Raw genomic sequence first — 22442 nt, 5'->3', positions numbered from 1 at the left:
GCGTTCCAGCTTAGTCCTCAGGGGTTGCGGCGCGTCTCTTGCCGACCTCAGGTAGGAATATCTAATCCTATCTGAAGTTGATTACAGATGTCCATGGGCGGAAGTAGCCACTTACCATCAGATGGACTGCATGCTCGTCTGCTACTCCTATACTATAGAAAAAAAGCTTGTTTCTGATTTAAAGTGTCTGGAAAGGACATACATATCCGAGCCATTACAACTTAGTCCTTAGAAGTAGCGACGTATCTGTGGCGGATCTCAGGTAGGAATCTAATCTTATCTGGGGTTGATTACAGATTTCTGAGGACGGTAGAAGCCACCGATTGCATGCTCGATTGAATCCTATATTATAAAAAATAGTCACAAATCCTATGACATCTTCAACACGAACGAACCGCGTGGCGGAGCGGTCACCATGCCGGTCTGACGCGCAGAGGGTCCCGGGTTCGATCCCCGGCCAGACAGATTTCTAAATGATGAATTTAGATTTCTGTTTCTGGGACTGAGTGTTTGTGTATTTGTCTCTGTGTGTGTCCATAGCACCCATGCAGGGAATCCTAGTGTGGGGCTGTGAGTGTAAAAAAAAACACAAAAATTCGACCTTAAATTTTCATCCCAATTGTTATCGTAAGCACTAAGTATATAACGAAAACATCTGTCAGTTTGTTTACGACCAATTGCGGGGAATGGAGTCCGATTACCGAGTAATTGAACGTAATGACTCGTTGAACGATAAACTGAAGTTCGTAGCTGTGTTTGGCATAAATTGTATTTGTGCTGATATATGTGTGAAGTATTTACGCATAAAGAAATATTTTTGGGGTGCGGTAGTGCTAACGCCAAGTCGAGCAAAAGCAAAAACAGCTTAAAATATAGTCTCGTACGTAACTCCCAAATTATGGCGAATCAAACGACATGTCATATGGTAAAATCCGTCATCCGTCAAGTGTTTAAAGAATGTGTATACACGCTTGAATAACCAAATCAAATTGGATAAGTAGTTTTTGAGAAAATAGCGGTCATACAAATATACATGGATACATACATACCTACATACCGGTCGAATAAAGAACCTTCTTTTCTGAAGTTAAAAAGTTACCCTTTGCACACGGGTAAAAATGTCCATAAGTCACTAGTTACCGTAAAAAGGTAACTAGTGACTTATGGACAACCGTAAAAAGGTTGAGAACCTTTGGATTCGTGAATTTCATTATTTTATAACTGGTCAATCACTTGTTCACACGAAACTTCTAATGAAACATTTATAACCATTGTCAAGTAACAAATTTCAAGGTCTTATGACGATACGACGACTTACGACGACTGCAGGCGACTTTTGTCAATGCGGAGGCAGTCGTTCGTATGATACCACCCTAATTTACGCTTGCCTCTGACTAATTTTGACCTGAAGGGTTACTACCATCTCTTAAAACAATATTATTTGAATCATACTTTTACTTTTTTGCAGGAAATTTAACTTCTTAAGTACAATATGGCAATTTCAGTTGGTTTTATACAATGGATAAGCGAAATTAATAAGGGTTTAAGTTTGTTCAACAGTGTATGACGGAATAATTACTGTTTTAGGGAGGAAATAAAACTTTCCTGAACTTTGATGGTTTTGAAAAGACGGTAGTAGGCCTCCCTCTAATCTTCTCATCTTGTTCTGTTTCACCAAACTACTGCTAAAATTTGTATAATAATATGCTTTGTCAGAGGTTGAGAACCGCTGAATAATTGAACAATTTTCACCTATAATCGTTTAGCTGCGAAAAACCTGTCAAAATCAGTCCATCTGTCACAAGTTTGAGAACCGTCCTTTGTCCAACCTCCCTAAGGAGAGGAGAATACACCTTACAACTACATAAAAAGGTTTTGACGGAAGACAGAAGTGCCATGTACTATATCATAACTGATGTCCCCGCGATAATAAAGGTTGAGAACCGCTGAGTGCATTAATTCTGGCATTGGCCCGTTGGTCCGGTCAATGGTAGCTGACGTCACCCATTCGGAGCCGGTCGTTGAATTTATACAATTTATCATGTACTTGTCTCTATGTACTGTATGGAGTAGGGTGGACTAGTTGTTTGTAAGAAAATAATGTTTTTAGGGTTCTTACCCAAAGGGAACGCTATTACTAAGCCTCCGCTGTTTGTGTGTCTATCATAGGGCTCTATCTCTGAAACCGTAATAGATAGACAATTGAAATTTTCACAGAATATGAATATGCATAATGATGACAAGTATTTATAGGTACCTAAAAGTATGTAAGGTATACTAAAAGTAAAAAATACTTAAAAACAATAAACAAGAAACGGTTATTTTTCGGCGTTTTTCGCCTTTTCTATTGAACCGTAATAGATAGAAAGTTAAAATTTTCACAATGCATTTATTTTACTGAAGGTGGTAGAACCCTTTGTGGTTCGACTCCGGTGCTATCTGAGATCGGTCACAAATGCGCCGTTCTGAGGACTAAGTTAGAATGCCTCGGAAAAGTATGTCTCTTACCATACCCATCAAGCCAGAAAACAGCGCTTAACACTGCTGTTGTAACAGAAATAGGTGTGGCTTGGCGCCGCCGGACTTGAACCACAAAGTGTTCTGCCACCCTTAGCAGTTCATTCCACATTGTATGTACCAGCGTGCAATAACGTGTTTTTTTTTTTTTATATAATATAGGAGTAGCAGACGAGCATGCAGTCCACCTGATGGTAAGTGGCTACTGCCGCCCATGGACATCTGTAATCAACCCTAGATAGGATTAGATATTCCTACCTGAGGTCGGCCGGAGATGCGCCGCTACCCCTGAGGACTAAGCTGGAACGCCTCGGAAAAGTATGTCTCCCTTACCACACCCTTCAAACCGGAACACAGCAGCGCCTAACACTGCTGTTATTAGGTACAAATAGGTGTGGCGGTGGTGCCGCCGGAGTCGAACCACAAAGGGTTCTACCACCTTCAAAAGGTTTCCGAAGCACATAATCTTTTAAATAAATAGTTTAAGTTTGTCTCGTGTATACTAAACAAACGTTGAATTTACACGAGACTTACAAGAAAATCTATATTAAACAGTAAATTTGTTTGGGAATCAATTACTAACTACATATTTGGGTATCTTATCTCATCGTAGTGAATAAATAGTCAGTAACAGATATGGAATAGACACTAATAAATAAAATTGAAGTGTCTGTTTGTTTGACTCGGGCGACATCACCGCCACACCTACTTCTGCCTAATAACTTGTCATGATTTCCGATTCCGATTTAATAATTATTTTGTTGTCGTCTTAACAGCAATGATTGAAAAATTAATATTAAAATAGGTAGTTTGATATTAAAATAAACTTTTATTGTGGGTAGTATGCACCTAAAATCGCTATAAAAGTCTGTGATAACGTCGGCTCGGGTAGTCAGTTTGGGAGTCGTACGTTAACCATCAAGGTGATAAGTTGTTTAGTGGAAACTATGCTAGTTGGCTGATAAAAGTGTTAAAAATGGAATAAAAGTATTTAATGTGCTGCGAATTGGAGTTTTTCTGATAAACTGTAGTTAAGTTGTGTTCTGGTTTGAAGGGTGTAGGGCGAGGCATTCCAGCTTAGTCACCAGGGATAGTGCATCTGTAGCCGACTTAAGGTAGGAATCTAATCTTATAGGGGCTTGATTACAGATGTCCATGAGCGGCAGTAGCCACTTACCATAAGGTGAACTGCATGTTTAAGGGCTAACTAAGGAGAAGTTCCTATCCTACTAATATTTAAAAAAATGAGGATTCTTCAAGAGAGAAGCAAAAAGAGATCTTCCAAGCCGGCTATGCATTGGCGAATCTTCTAGTGTTGCATATGTCCATAGGCTACGGTGACTGTTTTTCGTCCAGTAGCCCGTCTTATGCTTCCCGACGGGGCAAGGCGCTAAGAGGACTCCGGTTGCGTTCCTTTGGAGATCCCGGAGTCCTCTACGCAGCGCCGAGGACGGCCACCGTGGGGGGGGGGGGGGTTTAGTGCGGTAAGAGAGCATCAGGTACCTTTTGAAGGTTTCCCCCTCGTGAACAAAAAAATAAAAAAGCCCGTCTTATACTTAAGTTCAACTACAAAATAATGAATACCTATAATCTTAATAAGAAAACAATATCAAATCCATCAAAGAATCTCATCACGTCCCCATTCGCAAATTTGACGTCATGCGTCACATTGGCACCACGCCCGTGCGTCGAGACGTGCAAAGTATGCGTGTTTACGTCAACCTGACGTTATCTGCCTGACCTAGAATCGAACGTGGACAAAGTTGAAAAATTGGCCAAGTGCAAGTTAAGCCCGCACCTGGAGGGTTCTGTACAACCAACATTTTTTTGGTTGTTAAATTTTTAGTATTTACTATTATAGCAGCCATTGCGAAAATTTGAACTGTTTACCTATAACGGTTCAAAAGTTACTTGGGAAAATACCGTATAGCAGTTTGTTGTATGGGGCTTTTTATTTTTAGTATTTGATGTTATAGCGGCCACCGTTATGCATCTCCTGTAAAAAAAAACAAGTGTCGATCTATTACGATTCCAGAGATAGAGCCCTGTGACAGACGGACAGACAGCGAAGTCTTAGTAATAGGGTTCCGTTTTTACCCTTTGGGTACGGAACCCTAAAAATGAATGTATTTAGATGTCTATTTTGAATCTGTGTGTTATGTTTCTCTGTGTGTGTGTCTATGGCACTCAACACAGATATTCTACGGTTAGCCAGCGTCGTCTTAAGGAATGTTGGTAATTCCTAGTAGATATGTGTGGTCTGTGTTGTAGGCGAATATAAGCCTTTAGGGCCCTCCTAAGGTCGGGGGCCCTGGGCCCGTGTCCTTAAGGTAGACATGGAAAGCGATAACCTACTAAGCTGACAAGCTTTAAGCCGGCGATGCATTGGCGACTCCTCTGGTGTTGCAAATGTCCATAGGCGATGGTGACTGCTTTCCATCAGGTAGCCTGTCTGCCTTATCGTTAGGTTTAATATAAAAAAGCTGTTAATACGTAACCGTTATAAGTAAACGATAACAGGAAACTGTAATTATTCTCCTGCTTGTATCTATGAACCATTTACCTGTTATGTAGTATGAATTGTTTGTTTCTAAAATAAATAGATACTTCAATATATAATTATTCACTTGTCCAATTATTAACGTGGTTTTGAGGAAGGAAGTTATAAACAGTGACGCATGTGGACCAAATATTCTTATTACAATTTCAAATTTTGAAGGTGATAGAACCCTCTGAGGTTCGACTTCGGCGACACCACCGCCACACCTATTTAAACGCTGCTGTGTTCTGGTTGTGGTAAAGGACTCATACTTTTCAGAGGCGTTCCAGCTTAGTCCTCAAGAGGCGGCAGTAGCCACCGTCATGTGGACTAAGCTGCATGCGCGTCTGCTACTCCTATTTTATAAAAAAAATAGGAGAGTGCTCTGATATAATATATAATTATTCACTCGTAGAATTATTTACGTGGTTTTGAGGAAGGAAGCTGTGAATAGTGACGCATATATACCAAATGTTCTTATTAAAGTTTGCAAATCTGACGTCATGCGTCACATTGCCACGTAAAATCGTAATTCGACCAAATCGGAAAATAAAGAACTTAAAGACACGAAGATTACTGTGGGTCTGGGTGTTATGCGTTTGCATGTGTGTTTATGGCATCCAACATGGTTTATTAGTAATACGGAGACCCGGGGCGGAAAGGAATGAACGGAGGGGGCCCCCAGTGTAAATTACAAATCGATACCTTAATTCGCAAATCAGCCAACTCCACTTTTTGTCAAAATGTTTTTTTTTATTTATTTTGATAATAAATGGCGTTGAACGATATCAAAATAAAAAAAAAAAAAATTTTTTAAAAAAAGTGGAGTTGGCTGATTTGCGAATTAAGGTATCGAAATGTGTCACAGACTTATTCGCCGAAAAATATGTACGATTCCGGTGACCTTTTTTTTGCTGACAATCTGACGACCTTTTTTAGCAACTGTGTTTGCCCAACGGGGGGTCCGGAGCGAACCGCCCCTTCCGCTCCCCCTCCTTTAGTCCACTAGAGCTGGGGGCCTCATTCAACTTTCCGTCCGGGGCCTCCGACTAGTCCGTCGCTAATCTGTCTATTTCACTACATTCTTATAATTATCACTAGAAATGGTCGTTCTAACGACGATAAATACTCAAAGTGCCAATCCGGTGCTGATACCAGATTCTGGACCAGTTGGCACAACGCCGAGAGACGCTAGACGACACCAAGACATATTTTTTTCAGGCATACGTCATTGCAATTCTATTAATGGACTTCGTTTATAATCTAAAACTACACATTTTCATGACATTTTTTTATTGGTCGACTTGGCGTAGGCACTACCATGCCCCCAGATTTTGCAAATTTTAATTATGGCCTAAACTTCTCTCACTCTGTGAGGAGACCCGTGGCCAGTGGGTGACTCGCGAAGAACACTCCGGATGCATTTCTTTGGATACCCTGAGGTCTTCTGTACAGCGCCGAGGACAGCCCCCGGGGGGTTTTAGTGCGGTAAGAATCCCACATAACCCCGTGTCGCTCTCACGACACATTTAACCTTCTGAAGGTTTTCCCCTCGTCTTAAAATTTTGCATAATTAAACTATGACCTAAGCCCGTTGCTCTGCAATAAGACCCATTCCCAGCAGTGGGACAATAATGGGTTGGTAAGGACGAACAGGCGGAAATAGGTGTGGTGGTGCTTCCGGAGATAAATTATAGTGAATTGACTTGGCAATGGCAGTGATAGCCTGGTGGTTAAGAAATTGGGACTCTCGATCGAGGGGTCCGAGGTTCAGATCCCAGGCCTCTGATTTTTCAAAGTTATGTGCGTATTAGAAATTAATTATCACTTGCTTAAACGGTGAAGGAAAACATCATGAGGAAACCTGCATACCTGGGATTTATAAAAAAATAATCTCAAAGGTATGTGAAGTCCACCAATTCGCAATTGGCCAGCGCGGTGGACTATGGCCTAATCCTTCTCATTATGGGAAGAGACCCGTGCCCAACAGTGGGACGTTAATGGGTTGATGATGATGATGACTTGGCAATCTCATTATTATATTGTGTATTTCTATTCAGACATTACGTTTAATTCCTTCAGACTGAAGTATGAAGAAATTAAAGAATTATGCTGTCATAAACTTCGCGCCATTAACGCCGTCATCTTTGCTTTATGGCGGCAATAAAATGAAGTCGACTTTTAGATTAGACGGTTCATTAAATTATTAGGTCACTTATCTCTGAAAACGTAAATGCGTTATGCCTATTGCTGTATTCTTTTATAATATAGGAGTAGCAGACCAGCATGCAGTCCACCTGATGGTAAGTGGCTACTGCCGCCCATTGACATCTGTAATCGACCCCAGGCAAGATAGATTCTTACCTGAGTTTGGCCACAAATGTGCCGCTACCCCTTAGGTAGTCCTAAGGGTAAGTTAGCAGCTGGAATGACTCGGAAGTTTGTTTTTCTGACTACACCCTTCAAACCAGAACACATCACCGCTTAACACTGCTGTTATAACAGAAATAGGTGTGGTGGTGGTGCCGTCAATATATTCTTCCTTTATCATTAACGTTTACAATAATACGTCTTTACCTACTAATTTATCACACATCCATTACATTCCAAAAATCAGATGACAATTCATAACAAGAATATATTCCAAAAATATAAAAAGTAATTAAAAGTGCCAAAAATATCATTAACCAGCAATTATGTGATCTATGCATGAATCAGTGTGATGTGACTGTAGCACATATTTTTACAAAAATCTTATTTCCTCCTCCAAATACTACATAATTTCGCAGAAGCTCTTACTGCCTCAATCGTAAATAATAATAGCCTTTTTATTTATATAATAAATCACCCCAGACAACCCCTAGGGCGCACCCTTCTAAATTAAAAGTATCGTCGCGTGACACTATGAAGGCTGACCTGATTCGCCAATAAGGGTAAAAGCTTCTGAGACATGCAAATAAATCGCTATATTGTTATGAGGTCAAAGTGACCGTGTATGTTTAATTAAATAACATTTGCAATAGCTATATATTTTTTAGGGTTCAGTACGGGTAAAACGGAACCCTTTTACTAATAGTTGGAGAGCCCAAGAGGGGATTTCGGAAGTGTCTCGAGCGCGTCAGACTAGGATATGAGAGATACCCTACACCCTGTAGAGTATCCTAAACCATAAATGAGCTTTCTATGTCGGGGGGTTTGCAGAATCAAATAATTCGCCAAGTACGAGTCGAACTCGCACATGGAGGCTTCCGTACTACCAAATGTTCATTATTTTTATTCATTTTATGATTTTCAACAATACTTAGTCATATGAAACAACAATAGCTGGTGTTGGGGTGATGATGAATGATACGTAAATTTTTAACAATACTTAGTTATATAACACACAAATAGATGGCGTTGGGGTGACGATGGGACGACGATTATACGTAATCAACGTATAATAAAATTAAAATAAGTATATTAAAATATGTTTTATGGTTCTTATTTGTATTTATTATAATACCAGTTGTAGTAGTAAACGTATTATAAAAATTTCAACCGTCTTCCTAGTACAGTTTAACAGTTAGATCGAAAGATGCCGAAAAAATCCGGTTTGTTGTATGGAGACTCCCTTTAATATTCAACTTTATTTTATTTTTAGTATTTGTTGTTATAGCTGCCACCGTTATGCCTCCTCTGTAAACATTTCAGGTGTCTATCTATTACGGTTTAAGCGGTAGAGCCCTGTGACAGACGGACAGACGGACAGACAGCGAAGTCTTAGTAATAGGGTTCCGTTTTTACCCTTTGGGTACGGAACCCTAAAAATCGATCATTGGACATGCTCGAACGTGGTTAATTTTATTTTTAATATAAAGGAAATAATGCTAGAAAACGGGACATATCATAATCTGCCAATTACCACACGTCGAAGTAGTGAAAAAAGTCATTTTGAAAAAAAACACCCTGTATTATTATGTTATCTGTTATTGTCACTTATTACCATGACTCCCTGGGAAGTAATGATGCATCACAAACTAAAGGATAAGGCTATTTTTTTTAGGTAAATACATTATTCTTCATACATTCTCATACAATTTTTCAAATCGTCAGAATAAGAAAACGCCCCGCTGAATCGAAAAATATCATATAACCTTTCCTTCATTCTAATGTCTAATCTACACAATCGTATAGGTCCCAATGACGCTCGGGTTTCTACACATTTAGCATCCTGGGCTTCCCTACCATAAGCCTCCGTTGTCTGTCCATCTGTAACAAGGCTTTATCTCCTGAACTATAATAGATAGATACTTGAAATTTCAATAATTACCATGTTTTTATTAGCTTGGCTTGTATCTATGTATGTATGTATATAACGGAATCTTTGAACTTGATTTTTACCCACTTTGAACGGTCCGATTAATTTAATTGAACAATTATCAAGAACCGATGACAATACACGATTTTAATAATTTAATCCCATTATCCTCATCAGGATCGTCAGGAATCAGGATTAACGAATTTCCTTGTGCGATTTTAGCTTGGTTTTAAGTTTTTAAACAATGTATAATTATTAATTATAAGATTTGTCTCGATAGTATTTCTACAAAAAATCCTTATAAAAGGTGAAAGAAGCAGAATGATTCGTTTAAGGTACCATTCGTTTGGGTTCTTGGGTTCTTGGGGAAGGGTGTGGTCCGGATGACTGACATACATATAAGGCGACCTTATCATAAGTAGTACTAAGTATATACGTTTCGAATAAGGTCGTTTGTCCACCACACCGTCACCGAGCCGATACCGAAAACGAGATTATTTCGGGCCGATTTTAATATGTCGTGATAGTTTCCGACCGTTAGCGACCGATATCGGCGGTTTATTTTGTTCTTCTGTCACGTGTGTGACGGCAATGTATGGACAAGTTCCAACGTGTTTTATATTGCCGGCACATCGGCCCGTCAAAATCTCGGTGCCGATCTAGCGGTCTCGCCGATTTACTCGAAATATCGGCGGCCGGGATGACGGTGCTCGGGTGACGGACGTGCGGTGGACAAGCGGCTATAGTCAATGTATGTACGCTACTTCGGTGCCGTCATAAATTATTGCTTTCAGCTCGGTGACGGTGCGGTGGACAAACGACCTAAGCGTCTTCCCAACCCCACTTCAAACCAGACCACAGCACTTAGCTACTATATGGCAGAAATAGGTGATGCGGTGGTGCCTATCCTACTCAAGTTCTATATAAAAGCCTACACTACTTGTCTCTATACTTGTCAAGTATACTAGTCTTCAAACACTACATAACAATCTTAAGTCCTAACATATTAAGATAATATTTTAATCCTACTGTTTGATTGTGCTATCTTCTTATCACTAAAATAGCGATCCTTATGTATGATAAAACTTTTGACATGTTTCTACAAAACTAGTGTTCTATACTTAGAACTATACATATAGTTATCTTATATATAAAATTCTCGTGTCACAATGTTAGTTACCGTACTCCTCCGAAACGGCTTTGCCAAATTTCACCAAATGTTATATGCGTATTCAGTAGGTCTGAGAATTGGCTACTATCTATTTTTCATACCCCTAAGTGATAAGAGTTGTTCACCCTTAACATTTTTTTTATTTATATGGCAGCACAACGTTTGCTGGGTCGGCTAGTTTTATATAATATAGGAGTAGCAGACGAGCGTGCAGTCCAACTGATGGTAAGTGTCTTGCCGCCCATGGACAGCTGTAATCAACTCCAAAGAAGATTATATTTCTAAATGAGGTTGGTCACAGATGCGCCGCTACCCCTGAGCACATACCTGGAACACCTCGGAAAAGTATGTCTCCCTTACCACACCCTACAAAACAGAACACAGCAGCGCCTAACACTGCTGTTATTAGGCAGAAATAGGTGTGGCGGTCGTGCCGCCGGAGTCGAACCACTAAAGGTTATACCACTTTCAACATTATTAATATAGGGCGTTATTCAGGATTATAACTGAGGAAACTGCTATCTAAAAGAGCCTACTAACCCGAATATAGACTAAACAAACAATCTTCATCAAGGTATGTTATAGTAGGGGAGCCCACGATGCTAAATGTGTACAAACTCGAGCGTCATTGGGACCTATACGATTGTGTAGATTAGACGTTAGAATGAAGAAAAGGTTATATGATATTTTTCGGTTCAGCAGGGGTTTTTTTATTTATCGTCAGGATTTGAAAAAAAAATGTATGAAAATGTATGAATAATAATGTATTTTCATTTGTTTGTGATACATCATTACTTTCCAGGGATTCATGCTAATAAGTGACACTATCAGATAGCATAATAATATAGGGTGTTTTTTTTTCAAAATGACTATTTTTTCACTACTTTTAGGTATGATAATCGGTAGATTATGATGTTTCCCGTTTTGCAGCATTATTTCCTTTATATTAAAAAGAAAATTGACCGCGCTCGAGCATGTCAATGTCATGTCAATATAGGAGGAGCAGACGAGCATGCAGTCCACCTGATGGTAAGTGGCTACTGCCGCCCATGGACATCTGTAATGAATCCTAGATAGATATTCCTACCTGAGGTCAGCCACACATGCGCCGCTGCCCCTGAGGACTAAGCTGGAACGCCTCGGAAAAGTCTGTCTCCCTTACCACACCCTTCAAACCGGAACACAGCAGCGCCTAACACTGCTGTTACTAGGCAGAAATAGGTGTGGCGGTGGTGCCGCCGGAGTCGAACCACAAAGGGTTCTACCACCTTCAAACTCACTCTATCGCACTGGACACACTCCCGAAATCCCCTCTTGGGCTCCCGGACTATAATGTACAATCTACAAATAGTTTCATGCCAGCCGGTAACGTATGAGCTATTGTTCGATAAAATATGTTACACGTGCTATCTATGTAAATAAATTTATTTTTAAAATAACATGACAAGCGCGAGTCGGGCTCGCGTAGCAAGTTCCGTCTATTTGTTTCGTTTTTAGGGTTACGTACCTAAAGGGTAATAGTAATAGTTAGGTATTTGTTTTTATATCAGTCACTGTTATATGTACACACTCTGTAAAATATCACGTGTCTATCTATTACAGTTCAAGAGATAGAGCCCTATGACAGACGGACAGACAGTGGAGCTAAGTGATTGGGCTCCGTTTTTACTCATTGGATACGGAACCCTAATAATGAACATTTGGTGGTACGGAAGCCTCCATGTGCGAGTTCGACCCTTACTTGGCGAGTTATTTTTTACACTTTTACGGAACCCTAATAAAGGGGGTCCCGTTAGAACCAGAAGTGGGTCACTAAGTGGCGTTACCACCGCATTGCTTATCAACCAATCTCGAGACAGTATAATTGTTCTTAGATAGTGTTACCTAATCCTCTATCGGATTAATATTGAAGATGGTGAGTGCTTCAACTCCACTGATAAACTGATAGCCATTGAGTGGGTTTCCTAACTGACACGATTAAACTACGTGATTGCCCTAAATCTTTAAAGGTAGAACCCTTGTGGTTCGACTCCGGCGGCACCACCGCTACACCTTTGTCTGTTATAACAACAGTGTTAAGCGCTGCTGTGTTAGTGTGGTGAAGGAGACATACTTTTCCGAGGCGTTCTAACTTAGTCCTAAGGGGTAGCGGCGTTGTTGCTGAGCTCAGGAAGGAACATCTTAGGTATCTTACCTGGGGTTGATTACAGATTTTTATGGGCGGCAGTTGCGAGTTACCATCAAGTGGACTGCATGCTCGTCTACTACTCCTATATTATACAAAAATCAGCGATAGGCTGGCTACCTTTTTGGCAAGGGCTAGGTAGAAGGTAATGGCGGCCCTTAGTGAAAATATTTTCCAGATATTTAACATTCAGCTTCAGATAAGTTCAAGTATAATTTTGAAGAACTAGAACTAGAATTCCTTTTGTCGTGAGTGCCATAGATACATGTAAAGACGAATACAAAAATATTGAAATTCAGTCTAGATGGCCGGGAATCGAACCTTTGCGCGTCAGACCGCTCTGCTTAGGTCGTTTTTTTTATAATATAGAAGTAGCAGACGAGCATGCAGTCCATCTGATGGTAAGTGGTTACTGCCGTCCATGGACATCTGTAATCGACCCCAGATAGGATTAGATATTTCTACCTGACGTCGGCCTGAGATGCGCTGCTACCCCTGAGGAGTAAGCTGGAACGCCTCGGAAACGTATGTCTCCCTTACCACACCCTTCAAAACGGAACACAGCAGAGCCTAACACTGCTGTTATTAGGTAGAAATAGGTGTGGTGGTGGTGCCGCCGGAGTCGAACCACAAAGGATTCTACCACCTTTAGGTCCTATAGTTATGGTACTAATTGTGGTCCTTCGAACAGATTTTTTAAAATCCTATTATTATATTAATCCTCTACGATTGTATGAAAAATATGTAATAATATAAGTACTTCGAGTAAATAAAAGAAAAGTAAATGTTTTCGGGTGTACAAAAATTTCTTTAGAACGCAATTCTTTATTACATTATATTTCAAGTTAAGAGTAAAATTGTTTTTATCCGAGCAGATTTTTCGTACTTTTGAATTAACTAAACTATCCATAAAAATTTTTTCCTAACCATTCAATATATATTTACCAAACAAACGTACAATAATACTGTGCACTTGATGGATTATGTCAACAGAGATAGACAAATTGTGTCAAGATATGCTCCACATGCTTGTGACTCATACAAGTCATTTGTAATGGTAAACATTGTGGCTTCCACGAAGGTTTCGCATTCTTACCAAAGTTTTGAGAGTCGCTTGATTAGGTAAATTTATGATTTTCGTATAGAAGTAGCAGACGAGCTTGCATTTCACCTGTTATTAGGTAGAAATAGGTTTTTAAATATAATATAGGAGTAGCAAATGAGCATGCAGTCCACCTGATTCTAAGTGGCTATTGTCTATAGACATCTGTAATCAACCCCAGATAGGAGAACCTGAGGTCGGCTGCAAATACGTTGTTACCTCTGAAGACTAAGCTAGAATGCCTCTGAAAAGTATGTCTTCCTTACATCCCTTTAAACCAGAACACACCAGCGCTTAACCTTGCTGTTATTAGGCAGAAATAGGTGTGACAGTAGTGTTTCCGGAATCAAACCAAAAAGAATTCTCTCAAATGACTTTTTCTCGAAGGACTTTCAAAAATTCAGAAGTTAATTAAAAAATAAACGTATTACCTAGTTAGTTAGGTGAAAGAGCAGTCTAGTTCTAACCTAAAGCTATCTTCCACAGGCCAACAAAATATGAAGAGCAAAGTGCGAAACTCGAGAAATTTGCTTCCGACAACAATGTTGAAACAGGCGGCTTCAGGTACTTCAAGGATCTTGCGATCAACATCAACAATTACCCAAGAGAAGTTGATGACGTCGAAACCTTTTCGCATCCGAATCACGTAATAGAGAAACTTCAGGCGGGGCGTTTGAAACGTGAAGTCAATGAATCGGCAGCTGAAACGAGCCCTGTAAGCAGCTTGGGTGTGAAGGAAACGAAATCGAACGGTACCAAGATAAAACTAAAAGGGTTGAGGGTAGAAGAGTCTGTGAAGGAACCGCATATCGTGGACGGTATGATACCTAGTGTACTAAGAGAAACCCTCTTCTCTATGAGGCTGTTTGGCGAAGGGTTTACGAATGAAACTGTGATCGCGTTTACCCACGCTCCGGAGAACTACGGGACGCTGTGCCATTTTCTGCTGACAGGAGAGTATAAGGTTAGTCAAATTTTGAAAGTATTTTTGATGTGAAACATCTATAGCCGCACGTAAAACCGATTTCTGGCGTGGCGACGCATGAAGTGGCGAGTCGTCGCCACGCTATACGATGGTATATATATACAGTCTATATGCAGTAGTGTGTACGGTGTGGCGACGCGTCGCCATGCGCAATCGAATTCAATAAATAGTCATCGTTATCTGGAAAAAAATCGTAATATTTTATTTTATCATTATGACATATTTAGTTCCTATCACAATATGTTCTTTTCTGCATATTACTTTTACAAAACAATGTCGATGTTTCACATCTGCCAGGCGTCCCGTGACGGCTCACATTTTTTTTCATAATATAAGAGTAGACGAGCATGCAGTCCATTGATGGTAAGTGGCTACTGCCGCCTATGAACTGTAATCAACCCCAGATAACATTAGATTTCTACCTCAGGTCGGCCACAGGTGCGCTACACCTGAGGACTAAGCTGGAATACCTCGTAAGTCTTCATTACCACACTTTAAACCAGAACACAGCAGCGCTTAATACTATCGTTATTAAGCGTAAATAGGTGTGGTGATGGTGCAGCCGGAGTAGACCCATAGAGGGTTCTACCACCTTCATTAAAGTAAAGTTTGCATGTATGTTTTATTCTATTAAATAAAATGCGTGTGCAGTGCTTCAGGCCTCTATAACGCAATATACGGTATGGAGTTTCTTTAGCCGCTTCTCCGTAGCGAAACCTTCCGAAACGGCTATGACGGTGGAAGAACCTTTTGTAGTTTGACTCCGGCGGCACCGCCACACCTATTTCTGCAACATAACATAAGCGTTAAACGCTGCTGTGTTCTGGTTGAAATGGTATGGTAAGGGATACATACTTTTCCGTGGCGTTCCAGCTTAGTCCTCAGGATTCGCGGCGCATCTGTGGCCGACTTCAGGTAGGAATGTCCAATCCTATTTGGGGTTGATTACAGATGTCCATGGGCGGCAGCAGCCACTTACCATCAGGTGGACTGCATGCTCGTCTGCTACTGCTATTTTATAAAAGAAGCAGCGGTAGTTTGTTAACGTTAAAAAAATATTTTATACATATAAGACCTACAACCAAAACTTTCACAGGTGAAATCAGCAGACGAGGAATCTGCCGTCTTTGAGTTAATGTCTCCACCACCTCTGGAGGACTACAAATTCTACATTTGCGCAAAGAACCCAATGGATGAGGATTTCATACACCAGGGTCATCAGCCATGGAAGATCCTCGCTACCCACAACAAGCTTCTACCTCTTTGGGCCTCTTTGATCCTGATAGTGATCCTCCTGATGCTAGCGTCGCTGTTTTCTGGTCTCAATCTAGGTCTGATGGCCTTAGACCGGACAGAGTTGAAGATTATCGCGAATACCGGCACAGATAAGGAGAGGAAGTACGCCAGAGCGATCATGCCTGTCCGAGCGCATGGTAACTACCTCCTCTGTACGATCCTGCTGAGTAACGTCGCGGTGAACAGTACGTTCACGGTCATTTTGGATGATCTGACCTCCGGGCTGGTGGCTGTCATCGGATCGACGCTAGCCATCGTGTTTATAGCAGAGATCACGCCGCAGGCGATCTGCGCGAGACATGGACTCCTGATCGGTGCTAAGAGTATTTGGATTATGAAGGTAGGTGAAATTTTAATTTGTAATTTTTTTTGATATCTGAATACAGTGTAGCTTATGTTCAATTTTAGATTTGACTTTGAAAAACCTTCGGGTGTACCAATTCGTGAAATAGAGTTTGAGGAAAATATATTTATTTTAAAATACATTATTGTTAAACTGCTGGGACAAAATGTGACGTCTATTATGAAGTAATTGTCATTTTTTATCTTTGGTAGGAAATACTATGGATAGTATTAATAATAAGCGATTAAACATTGCCATTTTTCGACCTTAATCGGCAAAACATTGGATAGATTGATTATCAACGCCGGGGTTCAAACTACCAGTTGCACAAGGGATAGTAGCTGATGAATGGTCAGCTATTGTTATCAATAAAAATAGCAACTTTTTGATTATTGTTAATTTCATAATTGGCCAAGTGCAAGTCGAACTTACACACATAGGGTTCCGTACTACCAACTTTTTTATATATTTTTTTTAATTTTAGTATTTATTATTATAGTAGCCACTAAAGTTAATACATTGTGAAAATTTGAACCGTCTACCTATAACGGTTCAATAGATAAAGCGAAAAACTTACTTATTTACAACTTGTTTATTTTTAGTATTAGATGTAGTTTGTAGTTGAATATAATAAAAGCGTATTAAAAAGGGGTCCCCATACAACAAACTGGTATTTTTCGAACTGTTGAGCCGTTATAGGTAGACAGTTCAAATTTTCACAATGTATGTACTTCAATAGCTGCTATAATAAAAAATACTAGAAATAAAAAAAATTAAAATTTTGGTGGTACGGGACCCTAAAAATGGGCGTAGGGCGTACTATTACAGATATTAGATACTAAACTTCGCGTGCAATATATGTATAATTAAAGGATAACTAATCAACGACCTAGATATCGCTTCTGACAATTTATTACTTCTATTTCTTAGGGCTGCACCGTAAGCTCGTTTAAAGCTTACGTTAAAGTTAACTATAACAGTAACCTTAACATGCAATGGAATGTAACATTTATTTGTCATTAACGTCATTTGTGTCGCTGTCACTGCAATTTTTAGTCGACGTTGACAGATCATATTTGATCAAAACAATAACTTTAACGGAAATCGCTTGGTTAACGTTAAATGTTGGTTTAACGTCATGTTCACCGTAATTAAAATGGTGCAATCTATGAACTGCTTAACCATGGATTAGACGGTTGGTTAGGCTTTTGTTAACATGTAAAGTTACGCAGTACAACCGATCCTTAATTAATTAGAGATTCCCGATAAAGAAGTCGACAAAAACAATTAATTTAACAGAAATCGATCGGTTAACGCTAAGTGTTAGTTACGATTAGGGGCGGCGTAGGGTGTGGGCGACGTGGGCCATCCCCCACGGCTTCGCGCTTTACTGAAATACGTATTTGTGGGCGAACAAGTCTATGTGACATTTATAAATTTGTAAAATCAAATCAACTTTTTAGACTAGGGCCATCCATTACTTCCCGCCCGGGCTTTATGTCCGTCACTGTTTACATTGTATTGTGGCAGAGGGCCCCGCAAAATATATTTTGCCCACATAAAATTTAGGTCTTACGCCACCACGATGTCACTTTAACCGTCATTAAAATGATGCAACCTATGAACAGCTTAACCATAGATTCGACGATTACACTTTTGTTAACGTAAAACTTACACGGTGAAACCGATTCTTAATTAATTAGATATTTAGTTATGGTCAATATTTGACAAGGTTAGAGATTTTTAGTCTAGAAAAAGTGGAACCTCGAACTAATTATTTGATAAATTTTTCCTAAATCTACATCATCTTTGATTTAGATGTATTTTATTGTCAGTAAAAGGTAGTAATTTCTGCATCATAACAGCAATGTAAAACGATTTGTCATTCTGATCTTACGTGCGTGTTACCAGTTAGTTATATGCTTTAACGGTTAAGGAAAATATCGTGAGGCAACCTGCATACCTGAGAGATCTTAAAAAAATCTCAAAGGTATGTGAAGTCTACCAATACGCACTTGGCCAGCGCGGTGGGCTATGGCCTAATCCTTCTCATTCTGAGAGGAGACCCGTGCCCAGCAGTGGGACAGTAATCGGTTGACGACGAAGCACATAATTTTGAAAACTGAGATTGCCTGGGATTCGAACTTAGACCTCCAGAATGAGATGAATTTCAAATAACTAAGCTATCTTTGTCTTTAAAGAAAATTTTGATAGATAATAATATTGTTCTTTGTCAACAGATCGTAATGGGTATATGCGCACCGCTCGCCTGGCCTACCAGCAAGCTCCTAGACTATTTCCTAGGCGAAGAAATTGGTACACATTACAACAGAGAGAGACTGAAGGAACTTGTTAAGGTAAGCACTTAAAAACTGAATCTGGTAAACTCTTTGTGGTTCGACTCCGGCGGCACCACCGTCACACCTATTTGTACCTAATAACAGCAGTGTTAGACGCTGCTGTGTTCCGGTTTGAAGTGTGTGGTAAGGGACACATACTTTTCCGAGGCGTTCCAGCTTAGTCCTGAGGTAGCGGCGGTTGTGGTCGACCTCAGGTTTTTTATAATATAGGAGTAGCAGACGATCATGCAGTTCACCTGATGGTAAGAGGCTACTGCCGCCCATGGACATCCGTAATCAACCACAGATGCGATTAGGTATTCCTACCTAGGAATCAAATTAAGGAATCTAATCTTATCTGAGGTATCACAGATACTTAAAAAAACCTTTAAAACCGACTTCAAAAATGGAAGTGGTGTCCATCCATTAGCCTTTTGAGGTCCACTGCTGGACATAGGTCAGCAGTTTCCCGCCGTCTTCTTCAGGTCATCGTTCCACCTGTTCGGGGGGCGGCCTGACTAACCTATTTTTTTATCATATAGGAGTAGCAGACGAGCATGCAGTCCACCTGATGGTAAGTGGCTACTGCCGCCCATAGACATCTGTAATCAACCCCGGATAGGATTAGATATTCCTACCTAAGGTCGGCCACAGATGCGCCGCTACCCCTGAGGACTAAGCTGGAACACCTCGGAAAGTCTGTCTCCCTTACCACACCCTTCAAAATTAACACAGCAGCGCCTAACACTGCTGCTATCAGGTAGAAATAGGTGTGGCGGTGGTGCCGCCGGAGTCGAACCACAAAGGGTTCTACCACCTTCAAAATTTTTGAATAGTGTAATAATATATAGAAATTCAGCTTGAAACTTATAAAATATTCGCCTCTGAGTTACGTTCAATAACAATCTGAAAATCTGCCTGGAATAAGTCTCCAAAGGTATTTTTAGCCTCTTTTTGGCGCTTGCCTGAATTTTTTAGCGCAGTGTTTGCGATTTGTCTCGCCGTCCGGTTCAGATATAACTAGATCTTGAGAAACGTGCAAATTTATAACCTTGTCATTATAAATAGGTTAATAAAACAAAAAATAGACTAACATTTCTTTTCCTGTAATAAAATTATTGCTTTTTCCAAAATTTTGGTTGGTTTGGAAAATTAAAGAAAATTAAAGTAGCAGACGAGCATGCAGTCCACCTGATGGTAAGTGGCTACTGCTGCCCATGGACATCTGTAATCAACCCCAGATAGGATTAGATATGAGGTCCTACCTGAGGTCGGCCACAGATGCGCCGCTACCCCCGAGGACTAAGCTGGAACGCCTCGGAAAAGTATGTCTCGTATGTACGCTTAACACTGCTGATATAACAGAAATAGGTGTGGCGGTGGTGCCGCCGGAGTCGAGCAAATCGTTCTAACATATTCAAAATAATAACATAGTATATATTAAGAATTAATATAACATGTGTTACATAAGACGATATACATAAATCATATAATTTTAGTTGCAAATTAATATTAGCCACAAATTATGTAGGTAGCGCCGTGGCAACTTGCCAGTTGAAAGTGAAAGTTGCTATTAAAACTGAAATAGAAATATTTCAGTTTTAATAGCAACTTTACCACCGTTTAGAGATTTAGGGTTTGACTGCGGCAATGTTTTAAAATGATATGATCAACTTATATATCTTTGAATGTAGAAATAATTATTATTTCTACCTAATCACAGCAGTGTTAGGCGCTGCTGTGTTCCGTTTTGAAGGGTGTGGTAAGGGAGACAGACTTTTTCGAGGCGTTCCAGCTTAGTCCTCAGGGGTAGCGGCGCATCTGTGTCCTCAGATAGGAATTTAATCATATCTGGAGTTGATTACAGATGTCCATACAGCAGTAGTCACTTACCATTAAGACTGCATGCTTGTCTGCTACTCCTGTGTTATAAAAATGATAAAAAATATTAGAAGATGTTGCTATATCCTCAAAAATGCTTTTTAATCATCAAATCCTGCTCGAAGGACCAAAATGAAATTGATTTTAGGAAGAATAATAAGTGTCTCCCGGATAGTTAGTCTACCAACCACGTGGACATTTCGAAAAAAAACTATTTCTGTCTCAAAAATATATATGTATCATTTTATCCTGCTCGAAGGACCAAAGTCACTCATATCTATAATAGACTGCCTGATACTTTTAAAAATGTACCGGATTTTTTTTAAGTTAAAACTTAAAAAAATCTTATTAGAACATAACTTTTATGACATTCGTGAAATTATGACGTTTAATATAAATTAGTTAACGTTTAATATAGTAATAATATATAATGTAATGTTAAATCTTTGTTTAATTGTATTTTATTATATTGAAATTGTTTGAATTGTAATATTTGCATGCTATTAAATTAATATAGCTGAATATGATACTAATGTATATATTGTAATACCTGTAATGACTGTAATATTCATGGCAAATAAATGATTAAATGATAAAAAAATGATTAAAATGATTATTAATTATATGTAAAAATGATGGCATTAAAAAAGATAATAATTATTATTAAAAAAAAAGACAAACCCGCTGAGTTTCTTACCGGATCTTCTCAGTAGAGGTCGCGTTCCGATCCGGTAGTAGTTTAAGAAAAATATTGTAGCTGACAATTTGTAAGTGCCGTCGTTGGCCTATACAAAATAAATACAAAAATAAAACAATATTATTTTTCCACCAGATAACAAACCACGTGAACGACCTCGACAAGGAGGAAGTGAACATCATCTCCGGGGCGCTGGACCTTCGCAAGAAGAAGGTGAAGGATGTCATGACTAAGCTGAAAGATTGCTATATGCTGCCCATCAACAGTGTGCTGGACTTCGAGACCATGACTGAGATTGTCAAGTCTGGTGAGTTTGTCCATTGGTATATTTCAATTTTTTTTATAATATAGAAGTAGCAGACGAGCATGCAGTACACCTGATACTCTCTTACATGCTGCTCGGTTCCGGTTTGAAGGGTGTGGTAAGGGAGACATACTTTTCCGAGGCGTTCCAGGTTAGTCCTCAGGGGTAGCGGCGCATCTGGGGCTGACCTCAGGTAGGAATATCTAATCCTATCTGAGGTTGATTACACATGTCCATGGTCGGCGCATGGACCACCACATTTCAATTTTTAGTATTTCTTGTTATAGCGACCACGCTATAACAAGAAATACTAAAAATTGAAATATTCAAAATAAATGGGCGTCGCCATTAAATGCGATTAAATTTACAGTTTAAATTTTCACAATAAATTAAAAGATAAATAATAATTTGGTGGTACGGAACCCTCCATGTGCGAGATTGACTCGCACTTGGGTAAATTTATATTAACATACATTATTGTAACATAATGTTTTCCACTCCCAGGCTACTCCAGAATCCCAGTGTACGAAGGCGCCCGCGGCAACATCATCACGGTGCTGTTCATCAAGGACCTGGCCTTCGTGGACCCGGACGACAACACGCCGCTGCGGACCCTCTGCCAGTACTACCAGAACCCCTGCAACTTCGTCTTCGAGGATGTCACGTTGGATGTCATGCTGAAGCAGTTTAAAGAAGGTAAGAGATACTTTGTCGAGTGGGAGAGGGGAGGGGGAGGGGAGGGAGTGTGTGTGTGTGTGTGTCTGCGGACGTTTAGGACCTACC

General features: G+C 39.8%; 1 protein-coding gene across 1 annotated transcript in view; it reads left to right on the top strand.

Annotated features, from left to right (window-relative positions):
* The window catches only part of LOC140752779 (unextended protein), a 52649-nt gene that overhangs the window by 12304 nt on the left and 17903 nt on the right, over window positions 1-22442 (top strand). The window contains exons 2-6 of the mRNA XM_073087129.1: window positions 14301-14778; window positions 15896-16435; window positions 18679-18795; window positions 21491-21662; window positions 22164-22355. Coding sequence (XP_072943230.1) covers window positions 14301-14778; window positions 15896-16435; window positions 18679-18795; window positions 21491-21662; window positions 22164-22355 — 1499 coding nt within the window. The remainder of the gene's footprint in view (window positions 1-14300; window positions 14779-15895; window positions 16436-18678; window positions 18796-21490; window positions 21663-22163; window positions 22356-22442) is intronic.

The sequence above is a fragment of the Epargyreus clarus genome, unplaced genomic scaffold (assembly GCF_041222505.1).
Source record: "Epargyreus clarus isolate Ecla_fem2 unplaced genomic scaffold, WU_Ecla_fem_2.2 ptg000025l, whole genome shotgun sequence".
NCBI lineage: Eukaryota > Metazoa > Arthropoda > Insecta > Lepidoptera > Hesperiidae > Epargyreus > Epargyreus clarus.
Note: the sequence above shows the minus strand (reverse complement) of the source record. Positions and strands in the feature narration are given on the sequence as shown.